This window comes from Paramormyrops kingsleyae, chromosome 3 (assembly GCF_048594095.1).
Source record: "Paramormyrops kingsleyae isolate MSU_618 chromosome 3, PKINGS_0.4, whole genome shotgun sequence".
NCBI lineage: Eukaryota > Metazoa > Chordata > Actinopteri > Osteoglossiformes > Mormyridae > Paramormyrops > Paramormyrops kingsleyae.
In genome coordinates, this window is record NC_132799.1 from 22673404 (window position 1) to 22694014 (window position 20611).

The 20611-nt window shown below is 43.1% G+C and overlaps 2 protein-coding genes across 6 annotated transcripts; one reads left to right on the plus strand and one right to left on the minus strand.

Moving 5' to 3' along the window:
* The first annotated feature begins 1739 nt into the window (after nt 1-1739).
* cep41 (centrosomal protein 41) lies at nt 1740-6499 on the plus strand. 3 transcript variants are annotated; one of them, XM_023796898.2, is made up of 12 exons: nt 1857-1875; nt 2248-2311; nt 2495-2542; nt 2625-2649; nt 3279-3340; nt 3428-3491; nt 3662-3818; nt 4087-4250; nt 4337-4404; nt 4814-4928; nt 5062-5286; nt 5524-6499. In XM_023796898.2, the coding sequence occupies exons 4-12, from the start codon at nt 2625-2627 to the stop codon at nt 5646-5648; spliced, it is 1005 nt and encodes a 334-aa protein (XP_023652666.1). In that variant the 5' UTR covers nt 1857-1875; nt 2248-2311; nt 2495-2542; the 3' UTR covers nt 5649-6499. The 3 variants fall into 3 exon arrangements, with proteins under 3 accessions (XP_023652663.1, XP_023652666.1, XP_023652664.1); XM_023796895.2 differs by lacking the exon at nt 2625-2649 and having other exon boundaries at nt 1740-1875; XM_023796896.2 differs by lacking the exons at nt 1857-1875; nt 2248-2311; nt 2495-2542; nt 2625-2649 and adding an exon at nt 2656-3169.
* LOC111836010 (carboxypeptidase A1) lies at nt 6063-18689 on the minus strand. Of its 3 annotated transcripts, XM_072709874.1 has the most exons (16): nt 17958-18689; nt 17098-17196; nt 15077-15164; nt 13254-13352; nt 12422-12626; nt 9615-9807; nt 9206-9287; nt 8698-8832; nt 8481-8582; nt 8287-8388; nt 8043-8144; nt 7470-7580; nt 7287-7377; nt 6999-7198; nt 6697-6781; nt 6063-6612 (listed from the first exon to the last, which is right to left on the minus strand). In XM_072709874.1, exons 6-16 carry the CDS (start codon nt 9674-9676, stop codon nt 6425-6427), a joined length of 1260 nt encoding a protein of 419 aa, XP_072565975.1. In that variant the 5' UTR covers nt 9677-9807; nt 12422-12626; nt 13254-13352; nt 15077-15164; nt 17098-17196; nt 17958-18689; the 3' UTR covers nt 6063-6424. The 3 variants fall into 3 exon arrangements, with proteins under 3 accessions (XP_072565975.1, XP_072565976.1, XP_023652662.2); XM_072709875.1 differs by lacking the exons at nt 13254-13352; nt 15077-15164 and having other exon boundaries at nt 12422-12498; XM_023796894.2 differs by lacking the exons at nt 13254-13352; nt 15077-15164; nt 17098-17196 and having other exon boundaries at nt 12422-12498.
* Between the last annotated feature and the right edge of the window lie 1922 nt (nt 18690-20611).

The following is a 20611-nucleotide window of genomic DNA, read 5'->3' on the forward strand; positions in this document are numbered from 1 at the left end:
TAGTGGAGGAGTTGGACAATGTGGACACTGTCAAAGAGGAGAGACTGTCCAGCCAGATCAAAGACAATGATGTTCACCCGCTTCACAGTGTGGTGGCTGGATGCTATGGACACTGAGGTGGAGAGGAGAACACTGTTCAGCCAAATTATGGCCAGTGCCGCTCAACTGCTTCAGTGTGGTGACTGGAGAGAAGAGCATATTCAGTCACAGATTGCTCAGTATAAAATACACCAAATGCCACCCATCCCATATGTGCAGTAATACCTTATCACTGTGTCCGGACGGTGCCTGGGGTGGACACCATCTGAGCTAGAGTTCCGGTTCAGTCCCATGGAGAGCTGACATCGTGCATGGGACTTGCAAAATGTAACATTGTGGACACAGCCTTCAATCTGCCACCCTACACAGGCCGGACTGGAGATCTGACTCACTCATGGACTTTGGCTTGACCTTAATCACAGTATGGTTGCAGCCAGTTGACCTTGGACCCCCAGAGGATTTTTTTTTCTCCCTACTTGGGAGTTTTTGGTTCCTCTCCTCTGGCTTTATTTAATTTCTTTATTTGTCCTTTTCCCTGTTTTTGTCTTACTCTCTCTTAATGATGTTGTAATAATAATTGACACTTTATTGATCCCAGTGGGGAAATTGTCTTTATGCCTCCTTCAACTTGCTCTTTGCAGTGTAAGCTGTCCATGCAGGGCAGCCACCTGTTAGGGCACCCAGGGGTTAATGGCGAATGGTGAGCTGTCTGCTGCCCCCTACAGGCCAAACAAGCTACCGCCTTTGTCCTTTATTTCACAAGCATGGAAGTCTGGCCTCATTCTCCATATAGATTAATTTGTCATAGACAGACACTCTTTCCTAATTTTAAAAACCATATATTACCAAAGTCTTCTTATTATTAAGATACAGAAAGAGAAAGAAGAATCTGTTTTTTATGGCAAGTAATCAAATACTCCGTTGGATTCCGTGTAAATCCACACACTCTATAAATAATACCGCATACAATACTCTGACAAACTGTGGATTATATTGAGTCATATCCATAGCAAATTTAATGTGAATTTTCGCCTCATTTAGTTTGACCTCAGTACAGTATCTGCCTTGTTCTGTTTTCTGTTATAAACACGTGTTACAAGTTTATCCATAGAAGACAAATAACGCTCACGTTGTGATGGTGCAGAGCTATCTGCTTGCTGTCACCCATCTCTGCAGAATAACACGTGTGCACAGGCACCACTGTATGCAAGCCATGCTACTCAAATGTGCCGAGGTACTAAATTAAAATGTTTCAAGTTTTATTGTCACATATTTTTCCAAGCAAGAAAATACATGGCAACAGATGGACAGAAGCAAATATGCTTCTAGTTTGCCACAGAAGGCATTGTATCAAAGCTGTATCAAACTATCTATCTAATGGTGTAAATTTGGGTTGAACAACCCCCCAATGTACGCCCAGCCCATATGTATATCATACTTTATTCATGTAGGTAGGGATACAATGCCACTCCAAGCTGCTTGCACGCAGTTGAATGTCACTGAAAATAACACAGAATGTCTGTTATTTCTATTTGCCTTACCTGCTCGTCGCTTTGGACAAAAGCGTGCGCTAAATAAAATGTAAATGAAAATATAAATGCAAATACTCAATGACAGTGCGCAGCCTCGCAGCGGTGCGGGGGGCGGCTTTGTATCTGCTATTGCTAAGCAACTAAACTAAACGGTTGATAGAAGTAAGACGGCCTTCGAACTACGCCCGCTATGATTGGACGGCAGCATGATTCTGGCCAATAATTGAAGGTTTTGTTGGATGTGGAAGTTGAGTATTCCCGTTTGAAAAATATGTCAGCTAAAAGAAGCATTGGGAATGCAGAGGTAAACAACATTTGCGACGATAATTTGGGCTGTTAGCGGTAATTTGGGGACATGATCATTTAATTGTTTTTGTCGCGTAAAAAGCAATGCTGTTGAACAGCTGGTTAACTACAAATCTAATCTCTTTGGTGTGAAATTGCAGGCGGCTACCGGCTCTGCTCGTTGCACAGTTGTGAAAATATAAAATATTATTTTTTAATGACAGATAACGCGGAGAAATAAGCAGTCGCTGTCGGGAGGGTGTTGTACAGTGCGAAGATGTGGATAAAGTAAATTAAAGCGGTTGAAGAGCATTCGAAAGAAACACAGGGCAAGTTATCGTAACACTTGAGGTACGAAATGGTAGAATAAGTGTTTTTTTTAACGTTTCAGTACCTAAAGAGGAGAATCCCACAGAACCCCAGATATCAGCATGTGAAATCAAGGCTCGACACAGGTATTTTTATTCTCTGTTCTAATGTCTACACGGTGAACTTTCAGATGTCTTAGGGACAGGAGAGCACAAAGTACTCTTTGATTGGAAATCCTTTCAGAATGGGGGCTGATTACATCTGTGCCTGTTTGTCTAGTAGTGTATGGGAGATGTATCTGTCTTTTAATCCATCTCTTCATTTCTCAGGCTGCAGCCTGACAAAGTACCTGGACAGGCTGGAGGAGATGAAACGGAGTAAGCTGATCTTCTTGTGTGAAACCTCGCTTGGGACGTGTAATCACACCTCCTTCAATGCGGCATTTAATTTGCATTGCAGATGGACACCTTTTCATGTTTGACAGGCAGGTTTTGGGTACCAAGCGCTGTGAGGGTCATTGTCACAGTGCTCGTCTAAAGCTCAATGGAGGAGGTTTCTGCTGATGGTCTCTTGGCCAAATTATCTGGCTCTGTGAGGGAGCTCTTTGTTCAAACACTTTGTCTGTTATGGGTTGTTCTGATTTCTCAGGGATAGCAAACACTGATTCCTTCATGGGGAACAGCGGTTGCTTTGTTACTTATACTCAATTTCCTGTCAGCCTTGGAAATGGGACATACTGGATCACATGAAGCTGGGTGTTTTGTTTCTGTAACATTCAGACTGTGGGCATTAAAAGAGAGTTAGGGGTGTCTTCAGCAGGCAGTCGGGTGGGACAGGTGGTTCATGAGAGCGGTTCCGTTGTGGAGGTGGCCTCGGCGAGCGTGCAGATGGGGACGTTTCTTGCACGTCCTTCATACGCAGTATAAAAATCTGCACCGGGATGAATCTCATTAACGAGTGGGAAGATGTAGGTGATGGTGCAAGTGATGAGTGCCAGGGTCCAGGTGAGATCTTCTGTTGAAATATCTTTGGAAAAGAGTTTAGAGTATTAAGGTACTTTTCAATTGTTCTGTTAAGTCTTACTAAATGCAGATTGTTTTGTTTGGCTTCTAGATTACAGATATAGAAGAGGTGAGCTCTTTAGAAGACTCAAGGTTTCCACCTTTGCTCAGCTGGTGAGCAGACACCCTGACTTGATGTACCTGCAGCTTTCTGGTTTTCAGACACCTGTTTTTTATGTGTATTTTTTTGTTCTTCTCCAGGTCATTCAGGTTGCCTCAGTGTCAGATGATGTCCTGATTAATGGAGAAACACAGAATCTAAATGGTACTATTTTCACTACTATTTATAAACTAATTATGTATATTTGTTAGCAGTGTTGCTCAGTGTATGCCCGTAGAAGCAGAAGTTCATTAACATGCCTTAAGGTTGCAGTGCTCCAGTTGTAGAGTCCTATTAGAGTAATGCAGCAGCGTAAGCCCTGCCTCCATCTGCAGACATCCCCACTGTATCGCCCGAAGCACACGGGGACCATCTTCCCGAGGATCATCTTTCCGAGGACCCTTACAGCTGTCTGCCGACGACGCCTGTGCAGTTTGACGATAACAGTGTTAATGTGGATGTGGGACTCTCCCCTCGGTCCACGCTACAAAGGTAGCATCAGTAAGCCGCTCGCTGCCTCTTCTGTGACCCGTAACCTGATCCCTCCGTGTCTGTCTGCACATGCCCACACAGTTTTCCCAGCAGCCCTTGCTTTGTGGCTGCATAATGACTCTGCATTCATTGAGCTCTCCCTGGCGCAGCCCCGTCCCTGTGTTTGGCTGTAACCATAGCCTCCTCAGCGGACCTGTGACTTATTTGCTCTTTTTCACCCGGGGATGACCCTGGATTGGCTCACTGAGAGATGCGTTTTCATTTACAGCGTCATCAGCGGCGTGGGTGAACTGGACCTGGATGGAGAGAGATGTGTGAAACTTACGGCAGTGTGCGGCCCCCAGAATTGGGAGTCACCCTACCCAGACTGTCCCTACTTGCTGCTGGACGTGCGCGACAGGGATGAGTACGACCAGTGCCACGTGATCAGCGGTGAGCTGCAGGTTGTTCGGCCCAGCGGGGGCCATGGTCCCGGCCTGCGATGCCATTCTCACACGTGTGCCTCTCCCATTCGGCAGCTCACAGCTACCCCGTGGCCACTCTGTCGCGGACCATGAACCCCTACACCAAAGAGGTGCTGGACTACGTATCCACACGTGTGCATGATCCCTAAGCATCTGCAGCAGTTTGTGTCTTGTTAAGTGTGTTTTCTGTTTAAATTGTCTGAAATGGTCTCGTTCCCATGTGATGACTTTACCACGTGTGATATTTGGGAGCAGCGTGTGGCTCAGTGGGTTAAGCCTCTGTGCCTGTGATTACACACAGCACGTGGCCACCGGTTCGAACCCGGCCTCGCCATGTCTGCCTGTCCTTGAGCAAGAACCCTTAACACCCAGCTCCCTGAATGCCACAACAAGTGGCTGATCTTTGCAGACAGCTTGCTGCAGAGAGTAAGTTGGGGGAGACGTACAGAGTGTTTCCCTGCTGGGATCAGTTAAGTATCAATTACGATTATTTACCCACGAATAGTATTAAGCCTTAACTGAGCACTGCAGAAAAACGCTCCTGGTAAGATTATTATTCTGTACGATGAGGATGAGAGAATCGCCTCCCAGGCTGCGACTACTATGTGCGAACGAGGCTTCGAGAACCTCTTCATGCTCTCTGGAGGTGAGCTCTCTTTGACCCTCATGCCTGGCATGGGTCAGTTATTGCTGAAGGTTATTCAGATGCTTTCTCCCAGTCGGACACAACAAAGGCAGCACTGACACTGCAGGTTCAGCAGTCTGCCTTTGGCTTGTAGGGCTGAAGGTGCTCGCTCAGAAGTTTCCGGAAGGCATGACCACAGGCACCATCCCGGCCCGTTGCCTGCTCTCTCCCTCAAATGCTGGACGGCCACGGCACTGTAGCTCCCAGCCTGTGGAGAAGGCGTCCCACCCCGCAGAGAAAAAATGGCGTTTTACCCATGAAGATCTGAGCAAAATCCAGATCCACCTGGAGGAGATGCTGATATCGACAGACAACAGCAGTGAGTAGCCTGGGAATCAGCTAAACATACCATCTGTGAAGACATTAGTTGTAGCTGTGCCTTTGAGACCCATGAAACGGTGTCGGGCTGCACAGCTCATATGATTTATCTTGGTAACAGGGCTGTGACCCCTCTACTCCACTTAATTTTCACCCAAGGCCCTTTTATGTCTTTGGTAGAGCAGTTGTGTGTCTGTGTTTCTGTGCGTCTGCCCATTCACACACACATGTCTTCCAGGTCGGCTCAGTCGAATGTCTGTCTCCCGTGCTGAGTCCCAAACTTCTAGCGCAAGATTCCGGAAAACTCCCTCAGTGGCGGGTTCAGAAAGCGCCAGGTCACAGAGCAGCAGGCCCTGGAAATAACGTTCCCAAACAAAGCCGTCCTTTCCCAGGAACTATTCAGTTCTGTACTGACTTACAGGTTTTGTTTTCACACCTCATCTGTGCTTTTCTGTTTTTCAGGTTTGCTTTATCCCTTCAGTTTGATCATGCTTGACATTTGCTGAAGTGTCTGTTTTTGTTGATCATATATAACAGGTTTGTGTTTATACCATGCATCAGACTAGCAAAGGTGTAAACATATTACAACAATGTTGATACGTTATCTAATAAAACATTGGTCCTTTAGCCTTACAAACCTGCATTTATATTTGTAACTGGTTTACATGTAGCTATTTAATGATTCTCTTTACTGAATATTTGTTCTTAGTGTTTTGCTTGATTGGATTAGTCCTTAACCTTTGGTTAAAATAATAATAATTCTCAGCATACAGACTGTTTACACTTCTGGCATTTATTAATGATTATGGCATTAAATCACAATGTAACTTTTCTTTGTCCACAAGAAGGTTAAAATTATAGCTCTATTTTGCTGTGTGAAACAATGGTCTGCCTGCTTCAAAAGAAGCAAACTTACCTTTAAAAACATGTTTTTACAGAAAAGTTCTGCTCCCAAGATTGTGCTTAAATAAAATGCATTTTTAATGGTTTAAAGGAAAGGACAGCACCTTCTGTATATTGTAATCAAATGTGGTGTTTTTATTTGTCATTCTTGCAAAGGTGGATTTGTTCATTTAGGAATGTAGTATGACTACGCATCAATGCCCATTGAGCAGATGCTGGTGTGATGGGGTTACAGTTCAGTACATGTTGTCCTTGGCTTGCTGCATAATGACCATCAGAGCTATCCAGGTCTCCTCTGCTGTCGGAATGATCTGATTGGCTGGCAGAAGGAAGCCATAACGCCCAGTGTCACGCAGCTCGAAGGTGTACGAGTACTTGATGCCCTGCTTGTAGGTCCAGTCAATGGTGCCACCGCTGGCTTGGTCTGAGAGAGACATTGAACAGATGAAGAACAGCTGCCAGCATTTGGCAAAAGTGTAAGAGAACCAACATGAAAAAGGTTACTTACAGATGGTGTTGATGATGCTCCCGTATCTGTATGACGTTCCGTAGAGAGATGCCAGCTTAGTAATGGCTTTCTTTGCGAGTTCATGCTATAAAGAAACATGTTTCAGGAAAACTTTAAATGTCCTTTAAATATATGTGTAAACCAAGAGAGAACTTAAAACCACATCAGAGTGTTTCTGAAAAGTCATTACCCAATTCATACCTAAGAGTTACTATAAGTAAAATAAGCATTGTAAGCACCATGCAGACCTACTAACATTACAGGTTAGAGTTAGTGTTGAGGATAAACTCTGGCTGACTCACCAGCTCAAGCTGGTCAGGCACTGGGGTCCGGGTGTATCCATAGGGATACATCAGCATCTGTGAGTAGCTGTGGATGGACACAAAGGCTTTCAGATTCTGGTGTGAGTTCACAAAGTCTACAATATGCTTGACCTCAGGCTCTGAGTTGGCCTTGGGTCCGTGGTACGTTTCGGAGCATGGGTTAGCACTTGCACCGGCACCTGTGCAGGGGAACACAGAACCAGAATGTGTTTAGCCTCTCATTTGCAGATTTGCTGTAGTACACCATTATTGGAATATACTGCATACCTCCAAATCCAGCATCCCAGTTTCTGTTGGGGTCGACCCCAACACAAGTAGATCCAGGGCTGGGCTTTCTGGTCTTGCGCCACATACGGTTCTATAAACACACATTGCATATTACATGTAAAACCAAAATTCTTCGCCACAGCTAAGTGATTGTGTTAGTGGGCACCCCTTTGGTGGACCTACAGTGGTGTGGGTGTAGTAGAAGCCGTCGGGGTTGGTGACGATCTCCAAGAAGATGTCCATCTCATTGAGGATTGCAGTGAGGGTGGCGTCATGCCCATAGTCACTCACAATCTGTTCATAGAACAACAGCATTTATTGAACTATGTTATTTTTGTAGCTACTTGTAGTAACTTGCATGTGGTTCCTTGTAATGTCTTCGATAGCTATAGCTGAATATGTAAAGCATTGGGCTTTTCATCTATGGGGCCAGGGCTCGTGTTCAGGTGTAATATTTTCAAGAACTTCTCCCTCAGATCTCTAAAGTGGTTCTTAATACTTATATGTTGTACTGACAGTCAATCATTTTAAGTCACAAAAGTCATCTTCTAATTAGATTATGATACAGGGATGCAGAGGCAATGCCTAGAGCCTGCCGCTCTACTTCAGGACAGATGTGTACATGTTTATGTACTATGCCACTATCATCTTCAAAATATCGAAAATGAGTATTGCGTAACTATCTGAGAAAGAGGCCATGCAGTGATATAACAACTGGCTGTGACTGAGTGAGATCAGTACTGAGGGGATGCTCACCTTCTTAGCGAACCAGGTTCCGCTGGCCTGGGTGACCCATTCCCTGGAATGGATACCGGTGTCGATCCAGATGCCAGGGCGATTTGATCCACCGGTGCTAAACTACAGGTGAGAGTGGAGATTTCACAAATTACCAGTAAGATGTGACTGGATGCAAAGGTGAGTTCATTACGCTAAGCTTTGGCTCATCTCACTGACTGCAGATACACATTTAAGCTCCACTCCCTCCCGGATGATGATGTACCTTCAGCACATACAGCGGACGATTCTCATAGCTGTTTCCGATCTGCAGCTTGCTCACCAATGTGGGATTTTCAGCCACCAGCATGTCCATGAAAGCATAGATCTGAACACATGAGAAAAGTATATTAAAGGAGGATTGATCTCTCCTGCTATTGGATCAAATGGCCAGTTCACACAGGGCTTTGGGTCTCTGACCTCACTTAGGGTGTGGTACATGGCATAGTCATAATTGTCTGTGCTTCTCGGCTCTGTGAAATGAGGGCTTTGCATCTCACGTTGTTCTTCATCCAGGATAACCTTCACAACAAAAGTTTTAAGTAATTTTGTCATTACAATGTATGCAGGGAAAAGAACTTCCATGTTTCATTTCTCCTCCTTTTCCAAAGCTGCTGTGTTAGCATCTTTCCTGTACCTGTAGGTCCTTGATCATGATGGAATATTGGATGTTATGGAATTCCAGGAAGGCCTTGACCATCGGAATGCTGTGGAAAGGAACATGAATATCCACAGGGAGGGCAGGCTGGCTCGCTTCTCTCCAAACATCCAACTAGAAGTAAAAAGGCTGTTTTAAACTCATTTGCTTTCCATGATTAGCTATTTACACTGCATCACTGTACTACACTAGCGGTCTGCAGATTAGCTATTTACACTGCAGTACTGTACTGCACTGCACAAGCGGTCTGCTGGAGCAGTTATGACGTTAATGCTGTGGTGTTTTTTCATGATCTGCTTCTTGTCCACAATGTAGTATAAGTATGTTTAATTTAATAAATGTATTTCAACAAAGCACTGCACAGCCACCTTTCTTAACCACAGCAGTATTTTTAAATGCTGTTGTTTCTTAACTGGTGTGTTGAGGGGAATGTAAATCTGGAGTATGAGTTAGGGAGATATATGCTGCCATGTGAGTTCTGCCGCACCTCCAGATCCTCCATCTGAGTCAAGTCCTGCAGCAGCGAGATCTGCACCTCATCCTTGGCCAGTATTCTCAGTACCTGATCACTGGAGAAAAAGCACTGGGTTATGAAAGAAAAAAAATGTGTGTGTGTATGTATGACCTTTGCTCTTAAGTATTTTAAAATGGTATTTATTCCATTCCACCATATATTTTATTAGTGTTATTTGTGTGATGCATAGACTGAGAGCCGACTACCTCATCTCATTGTGCATGTGCACAATGATAATAAAGTTGACTTCTCTATGTTTACTGGGTTGCTTCTCAGTACATTCAAGGCAACTTGTTAAAAAGTAATTCACAGTTATTTGCACTTTAGTCAGATGGTTCCCATTAATTATGAGCAGTAATAAAGGAATCGTTTGATCACTTACCCATCAAAAGTCTTTAGGCCAAAAATGGCCACGAACAGGCTGGTTAGCAGAAACAGTCTCATGATGGGTGCTGGGCTCCGTCCGGCTCTCAGGAATGTTTATAAGCATGCGTGTCCTTGGCATTACCCTGCCACCTCATCCCTATCTGTCCTTGCCAAACACACGCCAGCTGCTGCAGTTCCCACATCAGTCCCTACAAGGTTTTAAGGTTGCAACATCAGATTCACACCTGCTATTTCAGGCTAATTTTCCATGCAGCGTGAATAAAACTATTTTTTTCTATAATTTTAAGTTCTTTACATATATAAGAAATATATGAAAGGATAAAGATTTTTTACTGTTTTCATTAAGTACACCTTCATAATACATTCACAGAACTTTAGTAAGCAGCATGCATTAATAGACATTATGCGATCGTACGATTGTAAAGTCTGTTGGGCCTTGTTTATTGAAAGTGTTTTGAATTTTTTTTAAGACATGTTAACGTTTTGTCCTGACAGGTAGGAGGGACAATCCAAGGGCAGCCTATGGGTACACTAGGAAAGTTTATTTGTGAACAGCAATACAAAGAACACCGGAAACACATGAGGCCACAATGGATCCAAAGCATGGAGGTCAAGGGTTAACCTAAGACCAGGACTAAGGTGGAGGGCAACAAGGCAGCAGGAGCCCTACCTGACACAGACAATGACCAAACCTAACATAAATGGGCCCTTATATACGAGGGAGACGAGGACTAAACAAGGGACATTTGTGAGTAACTGAGAGACAAAAGGAGACCGGAACACAACAAGCAGGGACACAACAGAGCAGACAGAGACCTTGCAATACACAGGTCTGGGTGTGTAGGATTCCTGAAGGCGTATGGAGCAGCTTCCGAAAGTCAGATGAATCCAGTCAATAATAAACAAAATATAAGTCAATTTTTGACTGGCTGTTATGGTTTAAGGCTCATTGATCCCACCTATTTGCTGGTTGGTGCGTAATGTACATAAATGGCGAAGGGTATATATGTCTATGTTTATTTTTGTTTGTTAAGAACAGCCCTATAATTTATCAGTTATGTTAGGTTAATGTAATCTGATGGTACGCATTATTAGTTGTTTAATGATACAAGAATCTTGATTGTTTAATTGATTCATAATCAATTCTGGTTTCAAACTGAGGAAATTGGGTGATCCCATTATGAAAGTCAAGGATGGGGGGTTGCTGGAAATATGCAAGCAACACAGCAACACACTGTCTGAGTCAGTCACACCACCATGTGACATTGCAAAATTATTATATGGAAATCTTTATTTTTAGAAAAAAATTCTCTTAAAAGCTTTGTGAACATGTGAACTTTGTGTAGATCAGTGGAGGAAACATCTCTATCCACACAGCTGGTTATTCTAAGGTTCCAAAGGTGGTTAACAGCTATCCAGGTATCACTCTATGTAGCTATTAATCTGTGTATTATTATTATTAATAATAATAATAAATCTTCTAACCACTTATCCTGTCTGTACTGTATTGTTCCCTGTGTCTTACCCTGTGTGCTTATTTGAATCTGCATGTGTATTTGTGAGAAACTAAATCCGACATATTGATGTGTGGATCTTGCCAGGAATTTCAAGACCTATACAGACGCTCCTCTACTTACGAACGAGATATGTTCCGAACAGCCGTTCGTAACTTGAAATGTTCGTAAATCGTTATACAACATTTTAAGGGTTTACACAAGTACAAAGAACTAGGATGCTGGGAGTCCGCACGCTACGCTGCTGCGCGGCGGGAGTAGCGGCCAGAAGCTGTACTAGGCGGGATTGGTGCATAGAAAACAAATGTTATGTTGCGGACAGGAAATGGGAGCCCAAGGAACACAATTTGGACTTACAGTCCTCTTTGTTCGTATGTATGAAAGATCGTAAGTTGAAAGTTCATAAGTAGAGGAGCGTCTGTATTTCCCAAAAACACATAAACAATGTAAAATATAGAAGAACCTTACAACTGCTATTACACCGTGATAGGAAGCAGGTGGACTAACAACATTCATCTGTGTGTATGGTTTTATCACAGTGATCAACAGTGCCTCAATTCTGGGAGGGCTATGTGTCTCTGTGGGTTATGTGCCCATGGTCTGAAGGGTGCCAGTTTAAATCCTTTGCTTGGCAAAGTAGCAACATCTTGGGGCCTTAACCCCCTGAAAAATGCTCCTGGGCTGCTGTATGGACAGCTGACCCTGTGCTCAGACCCCAAGCTTCACTCTCACCTCTATAAATGGGTATGTCTTAAGAAGGAGACACCGGATATGTGGTAACCAGCGCATGGGAATGAGTCTGTACTCATATGTGTACAAATGGCAAATAAAGCAACTTTTCAAGTGTATTTTGTGATGAAGTTGCTTTACTTCAGCAATAAGAAGTTTAGCGTTTCTCTTAATAGGGGTGATCTCGCACATGCTCCATGATGGTGAGCAAGGCCAGCCAGGTTTCCTGTGCAGTGGGGATGATCTGACTGGCTGGCAGGAGGAAACCATAATGACCAGTGTCACGCAGCTCAAAGGTGTAGGAGTACTTCAGGCCGTTCAGGTAGCCCCAGTCTGCCATCGTGCCGCTGGCTGGATCTGTACCAGGTTGGTTGTAGTAAATGCCATGTTTACCATAAAGCTTAAATACCTGCTGGCAAATATTTCCTGAACATTGGCATGAAACTGAATGCAAACCATGAAAGCTCTTTTTGAGTTCTCCATTATGTCAAATTATTATCACAGTCTAAACCCTTCTACATCCCATTTATGTAAGAGGATAGAGATACTTCAGCCATACATATCGTGGAGATCATGCTTCCATAGTTGTACTTGGTCCCGTAAAAGGGCATCCACTGCCCGTTTGGCTAGAAGATGCTGCAATTCAAAAGAGAATGATCCAGTCAGCTTTCATGGATGGGACGCTTCTCGTACGACTCGCCAATGGTCATTTTGGAGAGCAGCTCGGGATTCTCAGCCACCAGACTGTCCATCCAGTCATAAATCTGTCAGACATGGATAGAAATAGATGAAGAATTCCAAGGTGGACTTTCAGGCCAAGAAATGCAGTGGAAACACTACAGTACAGAGGAAATGAACCCGCTGTCATGCCCTCATTGCACAGACCAAGATGGTGGCGCGAGTGCATTTCCAGGCTCAGACCAGTTTGACAAAATTAGTGTCTCATTTGCAGTTTTTCTGCCAGACCCAATTGTGCAGATTAATCATATAAACAACATTTAAACTTAAATGAAATATTACTCAACATCAGACTATATAGCAGTCCCCCTTATCCGCAGAGGATGTGTTTCAAGACCCTCCAGCGGATGCCTGAAACTGATCTAAAAAAAATTAAGACTTAGTAAACTTAAATTTAAGACTTTGTAAGACTTTCAATTTGAATTGGAGATATTAAGACTTTTTAGTGCCCCACAGACACATATGCACAGTGCAGTACAGTCATGTTCAGTAACGACAACTGTGTGCTTGTGTTGATGCTCTCAGTCAGTTTAATGCAGCTTCTGTCGGCACTGATCTGTAAACGGCTTTAGGTAAAGATGTCAATGAAATGAATAAATGTGAATGGGTGAACACTGTGACCACCCTGAAGAAGAAAGCATCGCATATCTTACCTGCTCTAGCGTGTGGTAGGAGCCATAATCAAAGGCGCCTGTTTCATGCTCTCTCTCAGAGGATTGAGCCACTGCTTCCATCTCCTCGTCCAGGCGAGCCTTTGGAATGACACATGGACGTGGCTGACTTAGCTTTGCCCACAGCAGGGGATGCAGGCCTCAGCCCTTACTGATGCACAGCTACCACAGGCTGCAGCATCTGTTCTATACTCTCTCCAGGGCACTGCTTTGCTGCTCAGAATCTAAATAATGTGCAACATAAAGCCTCTTTGTAACACATGATGCTGTTCTTTAAGCACTTTGCTGTTCCATACTCTCTCTAGGGCGCTGCTTTGCTGCTCAGAATCTAAATAATGTGCAACATAAAGCCTCTTTGTGTAACACAGGATGCTGTTCTTTGTTAAGCACTCTGCTGTTCTATACTCTCTCCAGTGTTTTAAGGACTTTTGAAGGCACCATATAAAATACACTGAAGTGAACACAGATAGATGTTAATTTAAATGCAAATGTGTGTAGTATGTGCAGTGACTTCATTTTCTGCATGTAAGAGATGTGCATTAATACTTTATTAAAAACACAAAGCAGTGAAGAAACAGAGCAAAGTGATGAACTTAATATAGAAAAATAACCAAAAAAAAATATGCGGTTTCTCCAGACTGTGGGGGGCCTGCATGGCAAAGCCCCACGATGGGTCGGCAGTATTTAATTAAAAATACATTGGAATGGCCAATAACATTGAGTCATTGAACAGCACCCCACATCCCCCGCGCGCTGATATGACAACAAAATATAATGCATTTTAATCTTTATATGCCAACTCTACTTCAGTTGCGGTTTACAGATTAAAATGCAAGGTATTTTCTAGTCATAGCAGCGCAAATGCACATAAAATAAGTATGCATTTGTTTTTTTTTTGTTTTTTTACAATAGATTGGGGCACGTATCGTTTTTAAAACCGTACCAATTATGTCCATCCTTCATTATAACCCACGTTTACGTGCACTGAAAAACTTCTTGTTTGGTATGCAAAGGTAAGAAAATAACAGCTGTGTGTGTGTGTTTTTAAAACTGCATCAGGAACACGGTCCAGAAGGCTGAACTCCAGCTTTGCATCGGGAGCAGGAGAAAAGTAGCAGGTGTGGGACATATTCACGCAATGGCAAGCAGGATCGGATGGTCAGAATTAAACTTGTGAGATAAATTAATGTTATTATATTCCATAAAACTCCATTAAAGTTTTCACTCCAAGTGAAAAATTTCTACACATCAATACATCTGCACATGTTCTGCAGAAAAAAAGGGTAAAAATTTGTACCTTTGCTTGTCACTGGGGCAGTACCCTTGTAATTGTACCTTATTGGACTTCATCAAAACCCATTTCTGAGTCCTTAAAAGGTACAACTACCTACAGCTAAGGGTACAATTGGCTTGAGGGTTCAGCCTCAGTGAAAAGCAGAGCCTTGAGGGTTCAGCCCCAGTGAAAAGCAGAGCCTTGAGGGTTCAGCCCCAGTGAAAAGCAGAGCCTTGAGGGTTCAGCCCCAGTGAAAAGCAGAGCCTTGAGGGTTCAGCCCCAGTGAAAAGCAGAGCCTTGAGGGTTCAGCCCCAGTGAAAAGCAGAGCCTTGAGGGTTCAGCCCCAGTGAAAAGCAGAGCCTTGAGGGTTCAGCCCCAGTGAAAAGCAGAGCCTTGAGGGTTCAGCCCCAGTGAAAAGCAGAGCCGTGAGGGTTCAGCCCCAGTGAAAAGCTGAGCAGCATTTATGGCAAAGGCACTGCTTCAGAGGACAGAGGTGTCATGCAGGTTAAGTGCAGGACATATATGCTGCTACCTTCATGTCCTGCTGTAATTCATCACACTGCCTGCGGAGAGATGCAGCCTGCGCCTCATTTTCAGCAGTGATCCGCAACACCTGGTCACTGAACAGTGAACACAAAACAACACTGAAAACACCACCTCTGTTTCATGATCCCTCGTCTGTAACTCTAACCAGATGAACAGCTTAAACTACGGATGCAACGGTTCAAAAATCTCTGTTTAAGAGACGCTATTTTGATTCAGTATGTATTGAAAAAAATTCAATTTCAAATACATTTTCTAAATTGATTTTCTTTGAAGTACCAAGTTGAATAACAAAGGGTAACAGATAAGCTAGTAAGACAGGAGTGTGCATTAAGTGTGATAGTAACACCAAAAAAAAAAAAAAAAGATGCATTCTGTAAGCTCCCGGATGCTGGGGTCAGGGGTACAGCAACACGGTCAGTCGGACTATGGCTGTAGGTCCATTGCTATAAAGCGTCCCAGTGCTTTTGGTATAGTTTTGAGTCTCTCACAGTTGAAGCAGCTGTTTAAAAGCGGCTGCCAGAGTGAGCCGTTTCTGTTAACCGGCCGGCTCTCCTCTTTTGGCTACAGCATCTACTGCCACACCAGGGTGATTTTGGCCTATTCAGCGTTACTGCAGACAGCAAGATATCGCATTACAACTACATGGCGCATGCGCAAAGTCCAACCCATTTAAGCATAAGGATACGCCGAATTCATACAGATAACTAACTTTTGGGCGTCACAATACACCTCTCATTATTAGGTAGGGTCATGCGATATGACGATATGTATCGGATGACTCAATAAAAACGTCTATCGTTTCGTTTTATACTCTAGTTTATTTCGTGGTGTCGCAAAATACAGTTTACGGTAACATTTTTCATCATTTGGATGAGTTTTAATTGGTCTTAATTATTGTAATGTTTTGAGTTATGTCAAATCATGTCTACAAAAACAGAACGATTTTTACACGTGAGACGTGTTTTGCACATGTGTGGATCACGTCATATTTTTGACTTCTCTCGTGGGGGACCACAGAAAGTTCACCTGGTTTTTTGCAGCCAGGTTAGTTGGTCTGAAAAACTGTTTAAAGCAGAGATCACAATGAGTAAAAAGCGGTGTGCATCTCTTCCTCATAAAACGAACTGAAACGGATCTAGGTAAATGGGCTACTATACGACATTTTAATACAGAACTATCTGGTGCAATTCAATGCGATCTGGTATCTTTATTTTCCATTATAATTTAAAATAACCCAATTCTATAAAAGTTGCATTGCCTACTTTCATAAATGTGGAATCCCAAGTATTTTTGTTACTTAATTTATGGCACAGAAAAAAGGACAAATGTATCATTTCATAACTACATATCACTGTGTTTATTACCTTTTCCAAGAAATATATATAAAAGAAAACATTTTATCCCTATAAACTGAAATCCCACATACACACACCCAGATTCCTCACTTTGGCAATCAGGGGAAATAAATAAAATAAAATGATAAACACAGAAGTCTCCATTGCAATTCATGAACTTTGCAAAGCACCCCCCCGCAACACTGAAACCAGAAAATGCAGCTGTGTGTGTCTGATGGGAGAGCAATGAGCATCCTGTTGGGGTACATTAATACTAATAATGATAATAATAACAGTAACATAAGTGCAACATTTGCACTGAAAACAGGATACAATGAAGCGGCAGACTGCAAGAAGCAGTATCGTACAAATTTACTTTTTAAAAAGTGCTGTCTCAAGTGAAAGGACAAATTTGTCATACTACTTAATAGCTGTTCTACAGACCTTGCAAATCCCCAGACTTTTGTCGATGTAAAACATCTTTAACATTAACCCCAGTTTCCGATTGCTATAGGTGAAATTTTACACCACTAACAATTACTAATCAGAACCGTCATAAGAGTGGTTCGATCGACTACGTGCGCCATAAGCGAACAGTTCGGCTTTTTCGGAGAACTGTCCCATCCATATTTTAAAGTCTAACCCGATAAACAGTTTGAATTTGGACTTTTACCCGATGAAGAGTTTCTGGCTGAGCACAATACTCAGCAAACAGCAGAAAATCACCGAGGGCCCCATCACCTTCCTCATCCTCTTCTACGGGTGAACCAACCTGTTAGAGTTGTGACGTTCGCGAACGAACCGATTCTTTTGAACGGCTCATAAACATGAACGATGGGAGCCGAGTCGCGGCTGGAGGGGAGCCGTTCTTTCTGTCGTTCTTTTTTTCCTATGCGTGTTTCACACAGATGCACACAAATTAGCTCCTCCGCGAGACAGAACAGTTATAGGGGGAGGGGCGCACCCAGCGCAGGGGTGCTACTGCCTAACAGCATGATGATAGTTGTGCACGCATCCTTCACTTCCACATTGTGTGGAAGTGTTTGGAGTAAAAGCTGTTTTGCACAGAAATTCATTGCAGCCGGCTTTGTTTTTGATGTTTATTTGTGAGTAGGTATTGTATGAATAACATAAGTCAACGTAGCTTTACACATACAACGTAGCTTTACACATACACACACTTTGTACTAAAGGTAAATCCAAAATAGTGATGTCACTGTCTAAGCAGAGGGATGTTGTGCAACCATATGGAATATAGTCCACACATGACAAATGAGGTAATAATCAATATTTCAGAATAATTCAAACTCAGATATTGGTGTGTGATATCTGAGTTTTAATTATTTGACTACAAATCTCACCTCATCATTCCTCCCAGTGATTATTTCCAGGATAAACTGAGATGCCCCCAAGCTGGCTTCTTAAAATTGACTAAATATTTAAAAAGAGCCGTTCTTTTGAACGGCTCTTTGAAAGGAACGGATCGCCAAGATCCGGATCCCGTCAAAGAGCCATAAATCCCATCACTACAACCTGTAGCAAACGCTTTATTGCATTCAGCATGGACCTGGGACCGTGGGTAATGGTGGACCTGACTAACCAGGGTCCTGCTTGGAAGGGGCCCCTTCAAAAACCTCCGCCAAAATTTGATTTGGGTTTTTAATATTAATACTTGTTATTAGGCCTATAGGAATAAATAATTTACACGATAAGTTCTGCTTGTCTGCCTGTTGCTTTCTTTGCTTCCCCCTTGTCCTCCTCCCCCGCCTCAAAAGCAAAAGTGGTTTGATCCTCCAGTGCGAAAATCGAATAATCAGCCTTCCGTATATATGCAAACGGCCAATCATGAATCCAAAATGAAACCTAAACCAGTCTGCGAAATACCAGTCAATTTTCGGGGGGGTCCCCATCTCCCTATTGTTGCGCAATACCGATCTTGAGATCCCCTTAAAATGTTGCTTTTGAGGCTTTCAGGGGGTCTCATGAGTTAATCGGGGGTGTCGGACCTCCCCCCAGTATTTCACACACTGACCTAAACTAAATCCATCATTTAAGGAGCGCGCAGATAGCGAAAAGAAAGTTAAAAGAAGGAAGGCATCTGCTAACAAGTTTCTTTCGGAAAACAGGTGACGTTCCGAAGTGTAGATATGTTGCAGTAACGTAAGTTAGGTTGCAAATAAGCAATTAGCTAGTTAATAATCTTTAATAACAAGCACAGCCTGATAAAAAAGCGGAATTTTAATCAGTGCAGCTAGTAAGCATTTTATTTGTAGTTAATGTAACAGACAGTGTTTTTAAATAATAAATCCAGCGCAGTTGGTCTCTAACCTGGAGCAGCTAAAGAGGGAAAAAGAGTAGAGCAGACCTCTTCATCTTCTGATGTAGCTGAAGACATGAGACAAGGTGAGCCCAGTAAAGGTGTTCAGGTTTCCAAACAACCATTTACTGGGCAGGTTCAGTGAACATATAATATTTAATAAAAACGTATTAGAGTAATTCCACATCAAATCACCCAGTTCTCGGAAAATTTCTCAGGTCGCACTCTAAGATTGCCCTGAAATAATCACAGATGCTCCTACACCGAACTTATGGAGAAATACCAAATATCGTCTATGCATTTCTAATAGCAATATCAAACTGTTTCTGTACAATTAAAAAATGTAATCAAATCAGCTGTATCTAACAGCATTGATGGCAAGTTCTGAAAGGGTTGCGAGGCAGAGTTGGAAATTTAAGCATTTTAAAACCAGCGAGTTCCTATGCTGATCAAAAATTAGATCTCCCAACCCTAATCCTCGAATTAACTTATATAAACGGGTTTTGGGTTTGCTAATGCTTTGCACAAAACTAGTGAATACTCAACCAATCCAAGAAGCCAAACCACAGATGCTTAGTTTAAAATTCACTGGCACATCCAATCATATTTGTGTGATAGGCATTGATTGGCACAAATTACAGAGTGCACTGGGCACTTGATCACAGCATTATGTTACGTGCCGTAAGAGTTTGCAGGAGGTCCTGGTAGATTCTTCGGACTTCCCGCCCTCGTCGCTATTCGCCGGCTGCGTCTTCAGCTCCGCCCACAGGCCTTGTCGTCGGCACTCGGCAGCTTGTCCGCCATGCATCTTGGCTCCGCCTCCTCGACCAGACCCCGCCCACGACGACTCCGATGCGTCTCTCGTCATTTCCGGGTCCTGTGAAGAAAAGGCCGCAGTTTGCAACACTCTGGAGCTCTGCTTATTTCTTGTGTATTTGGTTTGCTTATCGGTTTTGATTATTAGTAGTGATGGCAAAACGAAGCTTTTCAAAGCACTGAAGCTTCCTTTTCAAGTGTGTCGAAAAATGGTTCAGTACTCGAAGCCTTCCGAAATGGTGACCATTAGTGACACCAAGTGGTCAAATAAGGAAATAACACTTAATTTTGAGTGAGTGCAGTGAATCTGAATATTTATAAATTGGCAAAAATTCTAATGGTTTGTAGTGCGTCATGAACATTAATGACCTGGTGAACTTGAATGTGACTTCTTGTGGACTGGGAAACCATTGACTTAACTGGGAAGGGGTGCTTGTGTAACGGAAGAGGGCCATTAGTCTACAGATTTTTATTCAGGAACAGTATTTGTTCAACAGTGCGGGGGCTAAGTTGGTTACGTTTTTTATTCACCACTTCTCCTGCTTTGGAGAATACCCGCTCACATGGAACGGAGGACGCTGGAGTGCATAAAAACTGTACTGCAACTTTGTATAAGTGTGGATACACAGCCTGGTGCATATCCCAGAACCTCAAAGGGTCTTCAGTATGTGGTATATTGGGGTCACTGAGGTTCGCGCCTCACATTTTCACTTTTCTGAAGCAGTCACGTGATTGAGCACAGAATGAAGCTTCGGATCACCATGGTCACGTGTTTAGGGTAGAACGGAAGAAGCATCGAAGTTCTGCTTCAGAACGCACTATCGTTTTTTTTGGACACATGCCTCGGAGCTTCGGTGTCAAGCTTAACATCACTAATTATTAGTGTATGACGGTTTTGGTTTTTGGATTTTGATTTCTCGCTTCGCCCCTCGGTACTGTCGCTTTGGTTTGATTGGTTTCCAGATTTATTTCTCTCGCTTATTTTCGACTACTCTCTTTGCCTTCTCCCTTCGGTACCGTTGCTTGTGTTTTGTGTGCTTGCCGTGTGTGTTCG